This window comes from Ips typographus, linkage group LG11, assembly GCF_016097725.1.
Source record: "Ips typographus isolate SLU linkage group LG11, UJ_Ityp_2.0, whole genome shotgun sequence".
NCBI lineage: Eukaryota > Metazoa > Arthropoda > Insecta > Coleoptera > Curculionidae > Ips > Ips typographus.
In genome coordinates, this window is record NC_138432.1 from 5023110 (window position 1) to 5041789 (window position 18680).

An 18680-nucleotide genomic window follows, 5' to 3' on the forward strand; every position below is an offset into this window, starting at 1 on the left:
TGACAGTTATAACGCTACTCCAATTACTATACAGGGTGGTCCAGTTTTAAGTGTCAATAATTCATCATTTGATAGCTAATCAAAAAATAAGTTGACTTGCATTATGTCATTTTTCTGAAAAACGTTTCCTAAGGAAGATACAGTCCTCCAAATTTCTATTTAAAAAATCGTTTTATAGTTTAAAACTGAACATCCAAGACTTGTGAAAGTCCAAATTTGTACTGAATATGTATGCATTTGGTACCAAAATTTTTTACTTTTATTACTGAAGAAACTTGACTTTTGGAAATAGTCCTAAACTCGATTTTTTAGTCTTAAAAAGCATTAAAAACAGTCTGAATTTCTTAGAGATGCTACAATTTATTGCACCTACGAGTGTAGAAGGCAATTTAATAGTGAAGAAGCTTGAAATAACATTTTCAAGATTATGGTCAGTGGACAAACTGGCTTTTAGGCCTGATAAGTCAAAAACTTTGTAAAGATAGTCTTGAAACTCGATTTGAGGCACTGAAACCAGCCTTAAAACACTAAAAACAGTCTAGTTTATTAAGAAATACCCGAATTTTTAGCAATGAGGTGTCTAGAAGTCGATTTAATAGTGACAAAGCTTGAAATGCTATTTTAAGTCTATGAAGAATGTAAAAATTGTTTTTTAAGTTTGCTATGTCAATAACTTGATGAAGATAGTCTTGAAACTCGATTTTCCAAGCTGAAAGCAGTTTTGAAGCACTAAAAATAGTCCAGAATTCGAAGAAAATGAAAAGCAAAGTAAAAAGCACGAAAAGTTAGTTTTCAAGACAATTTTCATGAATTTAATGTCAATGTCCTGCATCTAAGACTATTTTCAAGACTAAAATATTGAAATTTGTCTTCAAATTATGAAAACTTACTTCAAATGCAAATTTTAAGCTTCTGATGTCACTTTTCATTAGTTCAGTTACATTTTGGGGTTCAAGTCAATTTTTAAGGTTTAAATGTATGAATTTGTAGTAACAAATTCTTGAAAAAGTAGTTTTTATGTCTACAAGTCAATTTTTAGTATTAAAGTCTCCCGATTTGCATGAAAACTGGTTACAAACACAATTTTTAAGTTTCTGAAATGTTTATCTTTTCTAATTCAATTTTCAAAACTAAAGTCTTTCAGTTTGTCTGGAAACTATGAAAACTGGCTACAATAATATTTTTTAAACTTCTTAAGTGAATTTTCCGTTTCCAAGACAATTTTCAAGTTGGGTTGGGTTAGTTTTGGGTCTTTGACCGTAATAACGTGTAATAAAGTGCTTGTTCCAAATTTGATCAATATTGCTCCAACGGTCTGACAGCTATTTTAAACAGAAATTTGAAAGATTGTATTTTCCTTAGGAAGCACTTTTCAGAAAAATGACATAATGAATGTCAACTTATTTTTTAATTGGCTATGGATTGGTGAATTATTGACATTTAAAACTGGACCACCCTGTATAATCTAACCAATACTATTAGAACACTAATTTTAAGGCTTTGACATTAGTTAAATTTCATTCTTAACCAACTTGAACTGTATGATTAACAGAATTGTTTGGTTTGGAGGTTACAAACATTGACTTTAAATTAATTCTGAATCAATTTAAAACTTAAGGTTATTGCAACACATTCATTTCAACGTTCGACTCGTAGACATATTAATTAAAAGTCTGAACAAAATACCATTTCATGCTCTTATTAAGCGAAATTGAATTTTTTTATTAAACCTTAGATCAACAATGTACACCTCTGAACAGTTGATTAATCCGGCACCTAAAATTCTTAATTACTATTGATTGGCATTAGATATGCGCCGACGAAAAGATTTTATGCAACGCTACATTAAATATTCATACACCTAGTTTATGATTGAAACTTACATGCTTCCAGTCGTACTGGTCTATTTGTGATTGTTTATGGACCACTATGGTTATTTTATACTGTAAATAAACAATTTAGATAAGTTGGCACAACGTTACGTATATGGATTGACTTACGAGTAGGTTTTTGTGCAAAATAGTACACCCACAAGTTTTGTGTCAACTAGCTTACAAAAGTGTGAAACAGATGATTTAATTATTAATAATAAACAATTAACAATTAATAGTGATTTTAAAATAAAACCTATATTTTAGTGCAGGATGGAGTAACACCACTTTACGTACATTATAGAGTGACATTTCGGTGAATTTATATTGAAACCAAAACGATTATTACCTACTACGAAAAACTTAAATCACAATAAAACGTGACCAAAGTGATGTCAAGGTGTTAACACTTGTGCACTTTAACTTGGAAAGTTACACTTATTATACAATAACATTGATTATTTTTAGGAGTAAATGTGCATCGAATTGCATATTCTCTTAACAACCAAGTGAGTTAAAAATTTTGTACGTCTCAAAAAGGAAATAACACCTTTTACTTTAGTTTGATGGCTTAGACAATGAGAGGATGCGGGATCAAATGGTACAGATAATCGTTTCCACTTAAGGATGTTTCGTCCTGTTAAGAGAAAGTGTGTGTAATCGAATAGCGAGAGCGTGTAAAATCGTCGTAACGTTAATGTACTCTACGAGTGGTTTTTTAAAATCGCCACTTCTCGAACACAACGTCTCGAACAAAGATATTGTACAAACAATTTGGCAAAAAAGCTCATTTTCGTATTCACACGTATGGCAGATGTTCGTAACAGGTGACTTTTGGGTGGTGGTGGTTATAATACGTTTTACGTACACCTGTGTGGGATCGCCGAGGGAAAATTGTTTCCGTAACAGTTGGGTTGTTTCCCTTCGGAATTTCTGCTTGGATGAATCTAACGGACTTTTTTTAATCAGGATGCACTTGTTCTAGAATATTATGATTTTTGTTAAGTTAGCAACAAGGAATATGACTTTTGAGGTGTACTTTCACTGAATTGCCTGTAGTTATAAGGACAAAAGTGATTTACCACCCTGTTTGAAATCGTGCTTCTCTCCAATGTATGCTCAATTTAAGAGAATTATGGATTACTAAACTACTAGTTACTAAATTACGCAAATTTACTATAAATGAGTCTGTAAGGACACTGTTTTGGTGAGTTTTAGAAGGTCCAAAAAGCTCTAGAAAACTTTAGCCTGTTCTAGAAAGTTTCGGAAACTTCTCGACAGCTATACAAAGATCTAGAGTTTTTTTAAAGTTTTAGAATGTTCTAGTCAATGCTCAAATGGTCTAGAAAGGAAAAGATCTAGCAAAATACTATTTTGGTGAGTTCTAGAAGGTCCTGCAAAGCTCTAAAGCATTATAAGTTGTTCTGGAAAGTTTTGGAAACTTCTAGACAGCTTTACAAAGATCTCGAAATTTCAAAAAGACTTTGAAATTTTCCAAAAGGAGTTATTAAGCTCTAAAGAGCACTGAAAAATTCTATAAGAATATAAAACTACTTTGGTGAGTTCTAGAAGGTTTTAGAATGTTCTAGTCGTTGCTAAAATGGTCTAGAAGGTTTGAAACTGCTTTGAAACATTCTGACGAATTTTAAAACGCCTCTAAATGGCACTGAAAGGTTCTAGGAGAATATAGAACCGTTTTAAGTTCTAGAAAGCATCTAGTTCATACTAGAAAGGTTTAGAAGGTTTGAGAATGCTTTGGAACGTTCTAACAAGTTTTAAAAAGCTCTAAAAACCAGTTTCTAGGAGAATATAGAACTGTTTTGGTGAGTTCTAGAAAACTTTTTTATTCTAAAAAGGTTAGTTCGATAAAGTACAACATTATTCTTAGTCTTATTGCTTATTAAGGTTATTTGAAGCCAATTGTCAAACATAACTTTAATGTGTTATTTTAGCAAGAAATTATTCTCATTATGGTTTGTCTCACTATTTAGAAAAGGAAATGCATAATTAGTTACAAATATACTACAAAAATCTTAGTAGTTTTATGCTTATGCTAATTTAACATTCATCAAAACTTTTTGAAAAATTTCAATTGTGATGCACTTAAAATGTTTTTTATTGTTTATAAAATTTAGTACAAATAATTAACAAAAATATTTTTTACAGATTTTTCCAGCTCTTACCACCACATCATTGCTTCTCAGGCAACTAAGGTAATTTTTAAGATTAATTTATTACTTTACTTAATTAAGAATTCATCTGATTGACAATATGATCGAAAAATCTTCAATATTTTGTTGTTAAGAAACTTTGTTTTTAAGGAAAAAACTACATAATGTTTTTATTCCTGCAGATCAAGCTCCATTAAATCATCTGTTTGAACCTTATTTTTCAATATTCAGAACGTTCAGTTTGTTTGTCGAATTTCATTCATTCTTTTGTGCCAAGAACTGTAAAAAAAATACTCCAAGTTAGTTGCAGTAATGATATGGAATAATCAAAGCTAATTTGTGTTTTTCTTGGTTTGACTGAGGGACGCCAAGAAATTCTGCCTCGTTTTGCGAGTAATGGGTTCTCTATTTGGAGCCGTGAAGACCTTGCCGTAACAAACCTATTCGATTATTTCAATTTAGCCTCAAGTATCCTACAATCGTGCTCGAAAAGCGAATAAAACGTACAGTTTATTAAACCATGAACTGTATAGGTTGTCAAAGTACTCTCTGTCTCTCTGTCATATTGAATATCGCTTATGTCATAGATTATTTTTTGACATTTTGTCGTTGTCGACTTGTGTAAAAATTTCAGATCTCTAATATTCCTGAGATATTCCAGAAAAACTAGAATCAGATTTGACGACCTCTATCGGCCAAACGGTACAACCTAGCCTGATTTGGTCAACGTCACGTGATAGCCCCATTCCTTAGCTTTCTTTTGTTGTATGGTGTGTCGATACAGAATGTTTCAAATAAGCGAGTTAGGAACGACTTTTTGGAAAAGTGCACGAAATTTTGACTCAAATTTGAAATTTTGACTCAAATTTGAAATTTTGGGCCTACTATACTAAAAGTGGCCATATTGGATCTTGCTCAATCAAAGTGAAGTTTTTTTACTAATTTCAAACTGGGGAACACAAACCTGACGTCCATTTTGCTCTAACTGATAGGATTTTAGAGGAGACTTTGAAATTATGAAAATTTTGAGTTTTTAGGACGTGGCACGCTAAAAAAATTACATTTTGACCAATGACACTCCACGTCTCATTTCTAGCATTAACTTAAAGCTATCTTGCCAGTCAAAGACAATTTTCAAAATTAAAAAATTGAAAACCCTGTGATTAATGTCAGTTTTTTATTTTTCAACGTCGAAAAATGTCATATTTACCCCTAACTCAAACCGTTTTTGAGATATTTATGAAAATATTCTAAAACAATAATCAACTTAGACGTCCTCTAGCGGCCAAACGGTACAACTTAGCCTGATCCGTTCAACGTCACGTGACAGCCCAGTTCATTAGGTTTCTTTTGTCATCTGATGTGTATATCTATACAGAATGTTTCAAATAAGCTGGTTATGGACGATTTTTTGGAAAACTGACTTATACAGAGTGCCACAAATTCGTGCCTATGGGGATCACGAAAACGGTGTTACAGAGTTGGTTAAATGGAGGCAAAGTTGAGGAATTTTGAGTTCAATCTTATGTCATTTTAACATTTAAAAAAATCTTATTACTTCCGGAAATATCCGGAAAAATACGAAATTTCGGAAAAACGTTTTTATTTTATTGTAAGCTTTTTGATGAGATAATTTAAATTCTAACACCTGACATTGTCACATTTGAAATCCAACATTTCAGTTTTTGCCAGCCATCATCAACTCAACTGCTTTGTTTTCTGATTTAAATGACGTTCAAAACTTGATTAATCTTTTTAATTTTAGGTTACAAATTGCTGAATAATTAATTAGTAATAATGATTGCTCTTACACAAAACGCATGTTGTTAAGTTTAGTAAATTAAATATCAAAAGTAAAATAAATAAAAAGTACCTTATTTTTAATTTTATGTCTAATAAAAGGGTTTTTTAAATCGAAAAGTGCCAAGAATTATAGCATTTCCGAAAATTGAAGCTGAAAAATCAAATTTTTCGATTTATTGTTTTAACTAGAACTTTGAGTAACAATCACAGTTTTAAATCAGAAAACAAAGCACTTTCAGAATCTACTTAAAAAAAAGTTGATCATGTCAGGTTTTAAAGGGAAAAAAGTTGCAATGACAAAGTGTCAATAAATTTAAATTATCTCATCAAATAAGCTTACAATAAAATAAAAATTTCGTTTTTCCGAAATTTCGTATTTTTTCGGATATTTCCGTCCAACTTACGCAACTATGCCTCTATTTAACCAATTCTTTAACTTAGACACGAATTTGTGGCACCCTGTATAGTAGACATATGTTGACATGTAGTAGAAAAGGAACGATAATTATTGCGTCACTGCCACTAGCTCTGGGACAGACTATATGATCCAATTTCCGTGAGAGCGATACTATAAAGCGGTTGTATGAAATTCCAGCTTTGAATCAATAAATTCCCAGTTATTAATTATGTTAAAGTCAAGTTCAATGTACTAAATTTCGAGAAATGGATTTCTATTGTGTGAATGCTTCGCGTGTAACTATATGAATTCTAAATCGACCACGCACACCTCTTGATAACAATTATAAAATTCTTAAGCAGTTTAAAGCGTCAGACTACAATAGTAACATAAAAACAAGAAAATTACACGGTTTATTTATCACGCTAGAAACCAGTTTTTGGGTGCCGTTTTTCACCTATTTCACTTTGTCAATCATTCCATAAGAATTTCCATTAGCCGTGGACTTTTCCACGTCCGCATTCCGATAGTGTACACAAAAGCCAATTTCAAATTAACGATAAGAAATGTCAAACAAAGAAGCAAAAAAAACGCGACAATTAAGTAAACATTAGATCACATAGTATTGTTATTTCCTAGTTCCATAAAAGATTTTCGTTCCGCGAATTTGTCCGTAATAAAAGTGGTGACTGGAGCTATATTTATGGAAAGTACGAAGAAGCCCGTGGAAGGACATCTACCTGATTTTAATTAGGAAGTTCCACTCGGTTTTTATGTTACTGATGTATGGTTTACTGCGGTGTAATTACACGTTTGTTTGTTACACAATGCAAGCGAAGCTTTGCATGTGTCTAAGTACCTGTTGTTTCAACAGTATGAAGATGCCAGGAGCGTTACAAAACAGCGTATTATGTCAATTTTGAGGCTAAATCCAGTTGTTGCATTTAAATTGCATTTGTCCTGGTGCTGTTTTTTGAATATTATGCTAATTACCAAGCAATTACATAAATTACGTGATAAATTATAGTAAGTTGTTTCACTTTTTGTCAAGCACTCACTGATGATAGTGAGAGTGCAAAACATAAATGTTCCCAAGAAATTTAGTTTTAGGGAAAGTCAAGTTTTAATTATGATAATCAACATTGTGTCTGAATTTATGGGGAAAAGCAGAAAATTATTATTCCGTTATAATAACTGTAAAAGGCTGTAAAGGGCTTTTATTCAACGTATTGATTACCTTTTAAAAGTTTCAACAATTTTGTCTTAAATTTTGATTAAAGATTATTTTTCTGTCCAGAAGTAATAAACTAAATATCTCCTTTAAAAAACAAAGAAAAAGACAGGAAAAACTCACCCCAAAGAAGAGTTGGAAACTACATTAAAATCGGCCAAACAAATAAACTAGACAAAATTGACATTAAAAATTGAAAATCATGTAATTTTCAGACAACTTGCAATACTTCAAAACCATGTAAAATTACCTGGAGAGTTAAAATTGGTCATTTAAGTCAGTTTACATGATTTTCAGACAACTTACAAGACTTTAGTGTTAAAAATTTTCTTCAAACCCATGAAAAGTGACTTAGAGGCTTAAAATTTGTCATTTAAGTCAGTTTACATGATTTTCAGACAACTTACAAGACTTTAGTATTGAAAATTGGCCTCAAACCCATGATAAGCGACTTGGAAAGTTAAAATTTGTCTTTTAAATTAGTTTACATCATTTTCAGACAAGTTACAAGATTTCAGTGTTGAAAATTGGTTTCAAAAGCATGAACAGTGACTTGGAAACCTAAAATGTTTTCTTTAAGTCAGTGCAACATTTTCAGATTAACTTACAAGACTTTAGTGTTAAAAATTGGCTTATAGTCCATAAAAAGTGACTTGGAGGCCTAAAATTTGTATTTTAAGGCAGTTTGCATACTTTTTAGACAACTTAACGAGACTTTAGTGTTAAAAATTGGCTTATAGTCCATAAAAAGTGACTTGGAGGCCTAAAATTTGTATTTTAAGGCAGTTTGCATACTTTTTAGACAACTTAACGAGACTTTAGTGTTGAAAATTGGCTTATAGTCCATAAAAAGTGACTTGGAGGCCTAAAATTTGTATTTTAAGGCAGTTTACACAATTTTCATACAACTTAACAAGACTTTGGTGTTAAAAATTGATTTCAAAACCATAAAAGTGACTTGGAGGCTTAAAATTTGTTTTTAAAGTCAATTTACATGATTTTTAGACAACTTACAAGACCTTAGTGTGGAAAATTGGCTTCAAAACCATGAAATTTGACTTGTAGACTTAAAATTTGTCTTTTATGTCAGTTTACAAAATTTTCAGACTAACTTACAAGATTTTAGTGTTAAAATTGACTTATAGTCCATGAAAAGTGACTTCTAGGGCTAAAATTTGTATTTTAAGGCAGTTTACACACTTTTCAGACAACTTAACAAGACTTTAGTGTTGAAAATTGGCCTCAAAATTATGAAAAATGATTTGAAAACTTAAAATTCGTCTTTTAAGTTAGTTTACACAATTTTAAGAATACTTAACATGACTTTAGTGTTGAAATGACTTCCAAATCATGAAAAGTGACTTGAAGGCTTAAAATTTGTTTTTGAAGTCAGTTTACATGATTTTCAGACTGCTTACAAGACTTTAGTCTTGAAAATTGGCGTCAAAATCATGAAAAAAAGCCTTGAAAGCTTAAAATTTGTTTTTGAAATCAGTTTACATGATTTTCAGACTGCTTAGAAGACTTAGAAGTCTTGAAAATTGGCTTCAAAACCATGAAAAAAGCCTTGAAAGCTTAAAATTTGTATTTTAAACCAGTTTACGTGATTTTCAGACAACTTAGAAGACCTTAGTGTTGGAAATTGGCTTCAAAACTACGAAAAGTGACTTGGAGGCTTAAAATGACTCTTTTATATCAGTTTACAAGCTATTCGGACAACTTGCAAGACTTATTTAGCGTTGACAATTGGCTTTAAATCCAATAAAAAGTGACTTAGAAGAGTAGAACAAGAGAGAAACAAATATTGCAGTAACCGAAGCAATTTTAAAAAGGGCAGTATAACTTTATTGTAAAAAATAGATACAATTATCTTCAAAACAACACAAACTATGATCAAATCTGTTTTTGTAGTGTGAAATCACGGAACAGAACAAAAACTGCTAAACACGAAATAAATTTGGAAAGCGTATATTTGTTAACTTTCATTAAACAATCAGACAATAACATTTTTTAAATTATTATCCGTGTTATTCACTGTATCTTCAATTCTTCCAATTTGGATCTTTGTTGTTTCTTTTAAATTTCATAATGACTACAAATTTAAAGTTGACTCTCAGTATTCAAACTTTCAATTTTCAAGTTAATTTTGATGTTAATTTTTATATTCCTAGCTAGAAATTGCACTATCAAATTAAAAATTTGGCATCAATACTTTGAAAACCAACTTAAAGGTGTAAAATTGCACTATCGGGGGTAATTGCACAAGTGCATAAAAATTACCGATAATTTTGCATGAAAACTTGTTATCTCTTAACTGCATGAGTTTATTTTCTTTTTTTGGCGAAAGAGCCCGACACCGAAGGTGGAGGGCTTTTTTAGAAAAAAATATGAAAATGACCGAATGCAGTTTGCAAAGATAACAAGTTTGAACGCAGAATTATCAGGTCATTTGTAAGGCACGAATGTAATTTTGGGGAATATTTCCCGAATAAAGAAAATGTTTTGGTTTTGCTGCAACTATAGATTGCTCAATGGAGCTCAATGAACAAGTTCCAAACCGTTCATTAATTTATTGTTGACATCGCGTTTGACATTGTTTGGTTATAAAAAGTCAAAAAACTGCGCAAAGACAACAATTAGTATACTAGCAATAGGCTCTACAACAATGCAGTCGTTATAGATACGTACAGTGCAATTATCGAAATGCAATTATCACTTTAGAATGCAATTATCGCTGTCATTCTGGTGAAAATGCACTGCTCATATGGGACATTTAACACATGAGGGAAATATTCAGAGTAATTTTTAAATTTTTGTAGTTTGGTGTGAATACCTTTAGCTTGAAAATAAAGTTGAAAATACCAAATTACGTTAAAGAGTTTTAAAATTTGACTTTATGTTAAAAAAATGTTTTATCTAACTTGGAATATTGTAAACTGGCTAGCTTTATGGTATATCTACATGTGCAGTTTTCGCTTAAATCTCAGCACAGTGGGTTGGTCAAAAAAGCAGCTTTCAGCTTGCTGCTTTTTCTTGACCAATCACAAACTACCCACTGTTCTGTAGTATTTTAGATAATATTTTCTCTTAATAACCGACAAAATTTAAACATTAAAATTAAAAGTCATAAGGGAAATCCGTTGGAATTTCAAATATCCTGGAAATTTATAACTATAATCTGAATCTTTTAATCTAGTAAACGACTTTCTACACCGATTTGAGAATGATAATTTTTGATCTAGTTGAGTAACAGGACTGATAATGCTTCCTTGCACCAACTTAAGCTTAATATATTATTCAGTCCATTAAATCGAAATGTTTTTAATTTTGGAATTCGACCATTAGAATTCGCTTTATGCCCTTCTACGTAACACCCGTCATTAAATTGCCGGATTGAATTATTGCATATCACAACTGTTGACTATTTTTCCGCGCCGTGAAACGGTAAATTGACGTTTATTAATGACATCTATCGTAATCGTTTGTTATCGCTAACGAGATAAAATTAATTCGGAATGGTAATAGTCGGTAATAGGCAATCGAATTATTGAAACTGCAGTATTTTTGTGTTTGATTTGAGAACAAAAATAAACTGCTGAAAATAGTTTTCAGTTAATTAAATTGCCTGACCCAGATCCAGTTACTCTGATAAAAGTGCGGACAGTATTAAATAAACAAACCAAGGCACGCTGGTGGATTTTATAAGTCTTGTAATTATTTTTTTAATTAATCTCGCCGACCAATTAGAATGTTACGTCAGTAGATAGGCAGAACAATCTGGGTTGTTTTACGTTGATTATTGCAATTTTTAAAAGATTTGGAAGGATGTTTTTTTAATGCAACTTAGTTCGTGTAATTTCGAAATTAACGTTGGAAAATGAAGTGCGTGTTCGAGACGTTTATCTTTGAGTCCGGCTCCCCATGAGATTACGCCTCATCGGAAACTGCAATTAGTAGGCCGGTGCATGAAAAAATCACTCGTTAAGTGATTAAAATGATTATCAGGTAGCCGATTTGGTGCTCGAATTGATCCCGATCGTTATTTGCAAGATAATTTCTTCCAGTCAAGACATTAGTTAAGTAGTCAAGGAAAAAAAATGTCGGGTACATCTGAGAAATCGGTTTTCTTTTTTCTCTACAGGATGTATTGGAAATTGCGCTCAAGCTCATCAGTACGTTGCTAGGAATTAGAATTAACATTATTCAATGCATTCTAAACTTAGCAATAAAGTCAAAAATTAAAAATAGAAATCTGCTTTTTTTGAACAAACACTTAAAAAAAGTCTACATCTACAGGGTGCTGCATTTTCGATGGTTTTACGGGGTACAGAGAAAACGGTAATAGATAGAAAAAAAGTAGCATACGTGTTCTGATCTCTTTTTCTGAGCTGAGATGACTGGAGAAAAGTGGGCGGCGCAAACATCTTTTGTTTCAAAGATACGGGGGGTTTTTGAAAAATGGTAATTTTTGAACCTCTTCAGTATTTCAGTTGCTCTTAAAGTTATCAAAAAAGGAAGAACGGTTCCCGGTAGAAGTTTTCATGTAGAATCCAATGGCGTAGTCAGTTTTTTTCTATTCCGTTTAGTTTCTGATAAATGGAACATCCTATATATTTTTACGTCATTTAATTCTGTTGATTTTTACCTTTTCAACGGTGTATTACAACATATAAGTTTGTAGAGGTTAATCCTGTTATTTTAAAAAAAGACCTCTGCTAAGCTAAAAAAAGGCTAATATCTAAAATACCAAACAAAATCGGAAATCATATAAACTAGCACATCCGAAAATTAAATATTTCAAATAAATCTTATTAAAAATCTAAATTACAAACAGTTCTACCGTCACTTTAATAAGAAAAGTGGCTATTTGTATTTTCGACTATTTTTAAGGTGGAAGTTGAAAAAACTGTTTATAAATGTTAATATGAACATATCCAAATTTTGTTTCGACTGTGGGTATTTTTATACATATTATTTAGCACTTTTTTGTTAAGGAAACACTTTTTTTTCTAATTACCAAGATTAACGTTTACAAACTTATATGTTTTAATACACCGTTGAAAAAGTAAAAATCAACAGAATGAACTAAAAATATATAGGGTGTTCCATTTAAAAAAATACAACTTACTGTCATATGTCAGAAACTAAACGTAATAGGAAAAAACTGACTACGCCATTGGATTCTACGTCAAAACTTCTACCGGAAACCGTTTTTCCTTTTTTGATAACTTTAATCGCAAATAAAATATAGAGGAGGTTCCAAAATGATCAATTTTCAAAAGCCCCCCGTATCTTTGAAACAAAAGAAGTTTGCGCAGCCCACTCTTCGCCACTCATCTCAGCTCAGAAAAAGAGATCAGAACACGTATATATTCAAAGACCCAAAATCAACCCAACTTAACTTAAAAATTGTCTTGAAAACAGTGAAAATTTACTTAAGAAGCTTAAAAAATGTCTTTGTAGCCAGTTTTCATAGTTTCCAGACAAATTGAAAGACTTTAGTTTTGAAAATTGACTTAGAAACGAGTAAATTTACTTTGAAACGGTGAAAATTAACTTGATAGGCTTAAAAATTGTCTTTTGACCAGTTTTCAGAAATTGGACGATTTTAGCCTTGGCAATTGACTTGAAAACTGTGAAAATTGACTTGAAAGGCTAAAAGCTGTCTTTGTAGTCAGTCGTTATAGTTTTCAGATAAGTTGAATAACTTTAGTAGTGAAAATTAGGTTGTAGTCATGAAAAACTACTTTATCTACAATTTTTTACTACAAATTCACACATTTCAGTCTTGAAAATAGTCTTAAATACAGGATATTGATATTAGATTCATAAAAATTGACTTGAAGACTAACTTTCCAGGTTTGATTACTTTGCTTTTTATTTGCTTAGAACTCTGGACTATTTTTAGGGCTTTGAAACTGCTTTCAGCTAGGAAAATCGAGTTTTAGGGTTATCTTCACCAAGTTTTTCACATAGGAGCCTTAAAAAACTATTTTTACATTTTCCATAGGTTTAAACATGCCATTTCACGCTTTGTCAGTATTAAATTGACTTCTAGACGCTTCACTTTGCTTTAAGACTGAAAAATCGAATTTTAAACAATTTTTTCTAGTAAAAGTTATGTTTCAGACTCTTCATTGATGAAAGTAAACAATTTTGGCATTAAATGCTACGTTATTAGTCTTAAACACTAATTTTTAGAATTAAATTAGTCCAAAAATTCGGACTGTTGCCAGTGTTTAATTGAATAAAAAAATCCTGATTTTTGACTATTTTCAGTGTCAAAAATTAACTCGCAAACCTCACAGATGACCAGATTTGAATCGTTTTGAACCATTTTAAAGTAAAAAATACAAAAACCCAAGTAGACATTTTTGTCAATTTTGAATAATATCCAGTGAGCGTAGAAAATAAAGACTATCCCCCTATATCGACGCATTTAAACAATTTTGAAGGTTTGTGTCTTCCTTAGGAAGCGTTCTGCAGGAAAATGACATAACGCATGTCAACTTATATTGGCTATCCATTGGTGAATTATTGACATTTAAAACTGGGCCACGCTGTATAAAGGTCAAAGACTCAATCATAGTGGATAGGGCATCGGAAAAATAGATTCAAGTCCTCGATTGCTCCGCATTCACAAAATAGGAAATCTGCCACCCCAATTCTAAATTGATGTTCCTTAGTCAGGCAATGTCCTGTTAGCATTTTATATTTTGAACCAAGGCATTCAGTTTAAGGCATCCTTCTTTCCTACATAATATATCTCTTTTATTTTAAAGTAACTTTGCATCTCATTCCTTTCTCTATCCATCAATTATTGCCTTGTGTAAGGCAAGATATGTCTTATGTCCAGGTCTAGTTGCTTAGGAACATTGAGGTTTCTCCCTAAATTTGCCAATTAATACATTTTTTCATTCCCAACAAAACAAACCTCCAGACCTCTAAAAAACTGACTAAAGAACACCAAAATTATTTAAGAACTGGAGACTTTCACAAGTCTAATATATGCCAACACTCGTTTGATAATGATCATAGAGTCAAATTGGAATGAATGTAGTATCATAGATAAAGAAACTTTTTCAAAAAGACGTAAAATAAAAGAAAGTGCATATATTAGATTAAACCATAACTCCTGTGTTGTGACATCCTCTATTAATATTGACCAAACTTGGTTAAATATTCTAGAGGAGGAGATAACACTTGGTCATATCAAACGAAACTGAAATTTCTTGTAATTTTGTTTTCATTATAAAACCCACCTTTCACTACAATAGTAGATCATTTTTATTGACAATAAACCCTTCTCGGAGTTCCAAATTGAACATTATCAGGTTTAATATTTATTAAGTTGTTGTTTTCTGTTCTGTCGTTGATCACTTGGTCGACTAGGTTAATGTTACTTTCAAGTTGCCGTGTCGTGCTCTTGTATCCCACAAATGCTAGATTTCACTTCTCAATTCTCTTTGACTAGCATTTCCAGGATTTATCATTTGTATAATAATTATTGTAGCTTTTAAATCACTTTTCTGGAACTTTCGTTGACCTTAACTTTAGTTAAAAGGTACTGACCAGTGTTATTTTTGGTTGTGTACTATATTATCAGCTGAAAGGTATTATTTGCTTGGAAGACGTTGATAAACGGTTTTTGAGATATAAATGGTGTCCATTGTTATTGGGACACTCGGTACAGTTAAAAGGGCATGTAGAAAGTGGTCGAAAGCGGTGTGAAATCACGCCGGACAACTGACGTCTGACGTGTGAGAAAACTTTCGTATTGTTCACGAAATGCGGACCTTCGAAGAATACCGTCACGCATAAGGATGGCCCATTTTTTCCGGACAAGAATTCCAGCCACATAATTACGCAAAACGCGTAACTGTACTTTGCTGTCAATTTTGTGCAATTTCAATAAAACAAGCCGTCTGTAAGTGCGCCTCCCGGGCTGCTGCCTCCAACAAAACAACACTACATTTATCAAAATACGGAATATTCGGAGTACTCGTGATGGCCCCGGGACGCGGGCAAACATGAAGGCGTCGAGCACGTGCTCAAAAACGAACAAGAAGGAACAAGACAAAATGCTTGAGGCGAAAGCCCATAAATCTTTCGAAGCTTTCCTTATAATGATCCGCGACTGAATTGATAGAGATCGATCGTCTTTTACCTTTGATGTCTTGCTGATCTTCATCTTTCAAACCACTGATCACCACACCATCTGACTGGCTCACTTGCGTTCCAAAAACAATGTGCAACTCCCTAATAATCAATGAAGGTATTATCAATTTGCCTTAATGTTTTGCATGAGATTTTGAATGTGGGACAACGTCGGCTGGGATTTTTATTAACTTTTAACCGGATTAAATAATTGGCTAATTTATTATGCTGCGACATGTGTGGGCATTCCGACGCTCTTTGAAACGTGTATTGTTTCAGTTTTCGTTCCTGGTAATGTTTCTTCGACGAAGAGGTTCAGTTAATCGGTGCGGGTTGTAATGATTAGTTTGGCAAAATACGACGTCGTGAATTATTCAAATATTTGACAAGGATTCTATCACTCAAGGTTTAATTCACCTCAAATTAATTTATGTTTTTGTGGGTTTACTGAAATCCATTCATGCAAAAGACTAAATTGCAATTCATGTCTATTACTTGTACCTATCACATACAGTGTGTCCATATAGTAAATTTGATTAAAATTCAGGAAATTATCTTTCAGACAAATTGTTTAGGAAAAAATTTGATGTATATCCACAGTAACCAAATTATCAAATATGACATCATCCAATTCAATTATACCATTATTTTGTACTAAGTGATCATCCTTAGGTATTCCATTCAAGGTTTCAAAATACAATTCTTCTACTGATACAGGTTGTTTGAAGGTTATTTCCCCTTTTAATTGCTTCAATTCGTTTTTTCTTTAAAAAAAGTCAAAATTTACGTAAACTACGCAAAATAACCCCAAGCTTACCGTGCAATGTTGTCAAAAATTGTATTAAACTCCTCATCAGTGCTACTAAAAGATTCACTCTCTAGAACGCCTTGAACCTCAACATTTCCATTGAAAATTACAGTATCAAACACTCCCTCCTTGATGTGATTCTGAATTTGATTGAGTTTCTTATTTAAAGCTTCAATTTCCGCCGCCATTTCCTCAATTTGGAGTTCAAAAGGATCCTCATCAGTAAAGTTGCTGTTTCTGGTTAGCTAGCTGTTCTGAGAATTGGTGCATCTTGAGTGAAACTAATTTGTTCCGGTTTTTCAGTAAAGCTTTCAAGTTCCCTTAGTGAATCCTACAAAGACAAAGAAAATCAAAATGGGTTTCCCCATACAGTTTTGAGGGAAAACTGTTTAAGTACCTTTATAAGTTGTTCGCGTTCTAAGAACTCATCCAGTTTTTCTTTGGCAGGGTGTTCTAGTTTCCTTAAACCCATTTCCAGGTTGAATATTGTGGTACCTTTTTCTGCACTAGATACCACTAAAGCTAAATGCTTCTCTATTGCTATACAGGGTGGTCCAGTTTTAAATGTCAATAATTCGCCAATCCATAGCCAATTAAAAAATAAGTTGACATTCATTATATCATTTTCCTGAAAAGTGCTTCCTAAGGAAAATACAGTCCTTTAAATTTCTGTTTAAAAAATCGTTTTTTTTTGTCATAACTGTCAGACCGTTGGAGCAATATTGATCAAATTTGGAACAAGCACTTTATTACACGTTATTACGGTCAAAGACCCAAATCTTACCCAACCCAACTTAAAAATTGTCTTGGAAACGGAAAATTCACTTAAGAAGTTTAAAAAATATTATTGTAGCCAGTTTTCATAGTTTCCAGACCAACTAAAAGACTTTAGTTTTGAAAATTGACTTTTCATGCAAATCGAGAGACTTTAATACTGAAAATTGACTGGTAGACATAAAAACTAAGTACTTTTTCAAGAATTTGTTACTACAAATTCATACATTTAAACCTTAAAAATTGACTTGAACCTCAAAATGTAACTGAACTAATGAAAAGTGACATCAGAAGCTTAAAATTTGCATTTGACGTAAGTTTTCATAATTTGAAGACAAATTTCAATATTTTAGTCTTGAAAATAGTCTTAGATGCAGGACATTGACATTAGATTCATGAAAATTGTCTTGCAAACTAACTTTTCGTGCTTTTTACTTTGCTTTTAATTTTCTTCGAATTCTGGACTATTTTTAGTGCTTCAAAACTGCTTTCAGCTTGGAAAATCGAGTTTCAAGACTATCTTCACCAAGTTATTGACATAGCAAACTTAAAAAACAATTTTTACATTCTTCATAAACTTAAAATGGCATTCGATCCTTGTCACTATTAAATCGAGTTCTAGACACCTCAGTGCTAAAAATTCGGGTATTTCTTAATAAACTAGACTGTTTTTAGTGTTTTAAGGCTGTTTTCAGTGCCTCAAATCGAGTTTCAAGACTATCTTTACAAAGTTTTTGACTTATCAGGCCTAAAAGCCAGTTTGTCCAATGACCATAGTCTTGAAAATGTTATTTCAAGCTTCTTCACTATTAAATTGACTTCTACACTCATAGGTGCAATAAATTGTAGCACCTCTAAGAAATTCAGACTGTTTTTAGTGCTTTTTAAGACTGAAAAATCGAGTTTAAGACTATTTTCAAAAGTCAAGTTTCTTCAGTAATAAAAGTAAAAAATTTTGGTACCAAATACTGCAATAATAGTCTTGAGAACTAATTTTTAGAAATAAAATAGTTCAAAAATTTAATTTACTTCTGGACTTGTTGTCCAGTCCTGAAAATTCAGTTGTACACCAACTAAACTCTTAAAAATATACTTTTGGACTCTCTTTAGTCCTAGTAAGGTCCGTTCTAGCATTAAAAGTCAACTTTTATACTATTTTTAGTAGTAAAAAATGAGTTTCATGCACAATACAATCTTTGTCTTGATTTCCGGACTTTTTTTAGTTCTTGAATGCCAGTTTCAGACACTCAACCAGGATGGCAGTCTGAGAAAGCGAATCATAAGACCATTCCTAGTAGTAAAAAAGTTTTTAGACTATTCAGTACAAATTTGGACTTTCACAAGTTTTGAATGTTCAGTTTTAAACTATAAAACGATTTTTTAAATGGAAATTTGGAGGACTGTATCTTCCTTAGGAACCGTTTTTCAGAAAAATGACACAATGCAAGTCAACTTATTTTTTGATTGG

The 18680-nt window shown here is 32.0% G+C and overlaps 2 protein-coding genes across 4 annotated transcripts in view; one reads left to right on the forward strand and one right to left on the reverse strand.

Moving 5' to 3' along the window:
* Positions 1-17069, reverse strand: part of fs(1)N (female sterile (1) Nasrat) — a 127062-nt gene extending 109993 nt beyond the window's left edge. The window contains exon 1 of the mRNA XM_081990333.1: positions 16836-17069. Within this exon, the coding sequence (XP_081846459.1) occupies positions 16836-17054 (219 nt within the window). The 5' untranslated portion in view covers positions 17055-17069. The remainder of the gene's footprint in view (positions 1-16835) is intronic.
* Positions 1-18680, forward strand: part of LOC145736088 (uncharacterized) — a 50192-nt gene that overhangs the window by 23392 nt on the left and 8120 nt on the right. Inside the window, exon 2 of one of the 3 annotated variants that reach the window (XM_081990338.1) lies at positions 4038-4084. The exons of 1 other annotated variant lie outside the window; for it this stretch is intronic. The gene's annotated coding sequence lies outside the window, so the exon portion shown is untranslated. The remainder of the gene's footprint in view (positions 1-4037; positions 4085-18680) is intronic. One more of the 3 variants, XM_081990339.1, reaches the window with a different exon arrangement.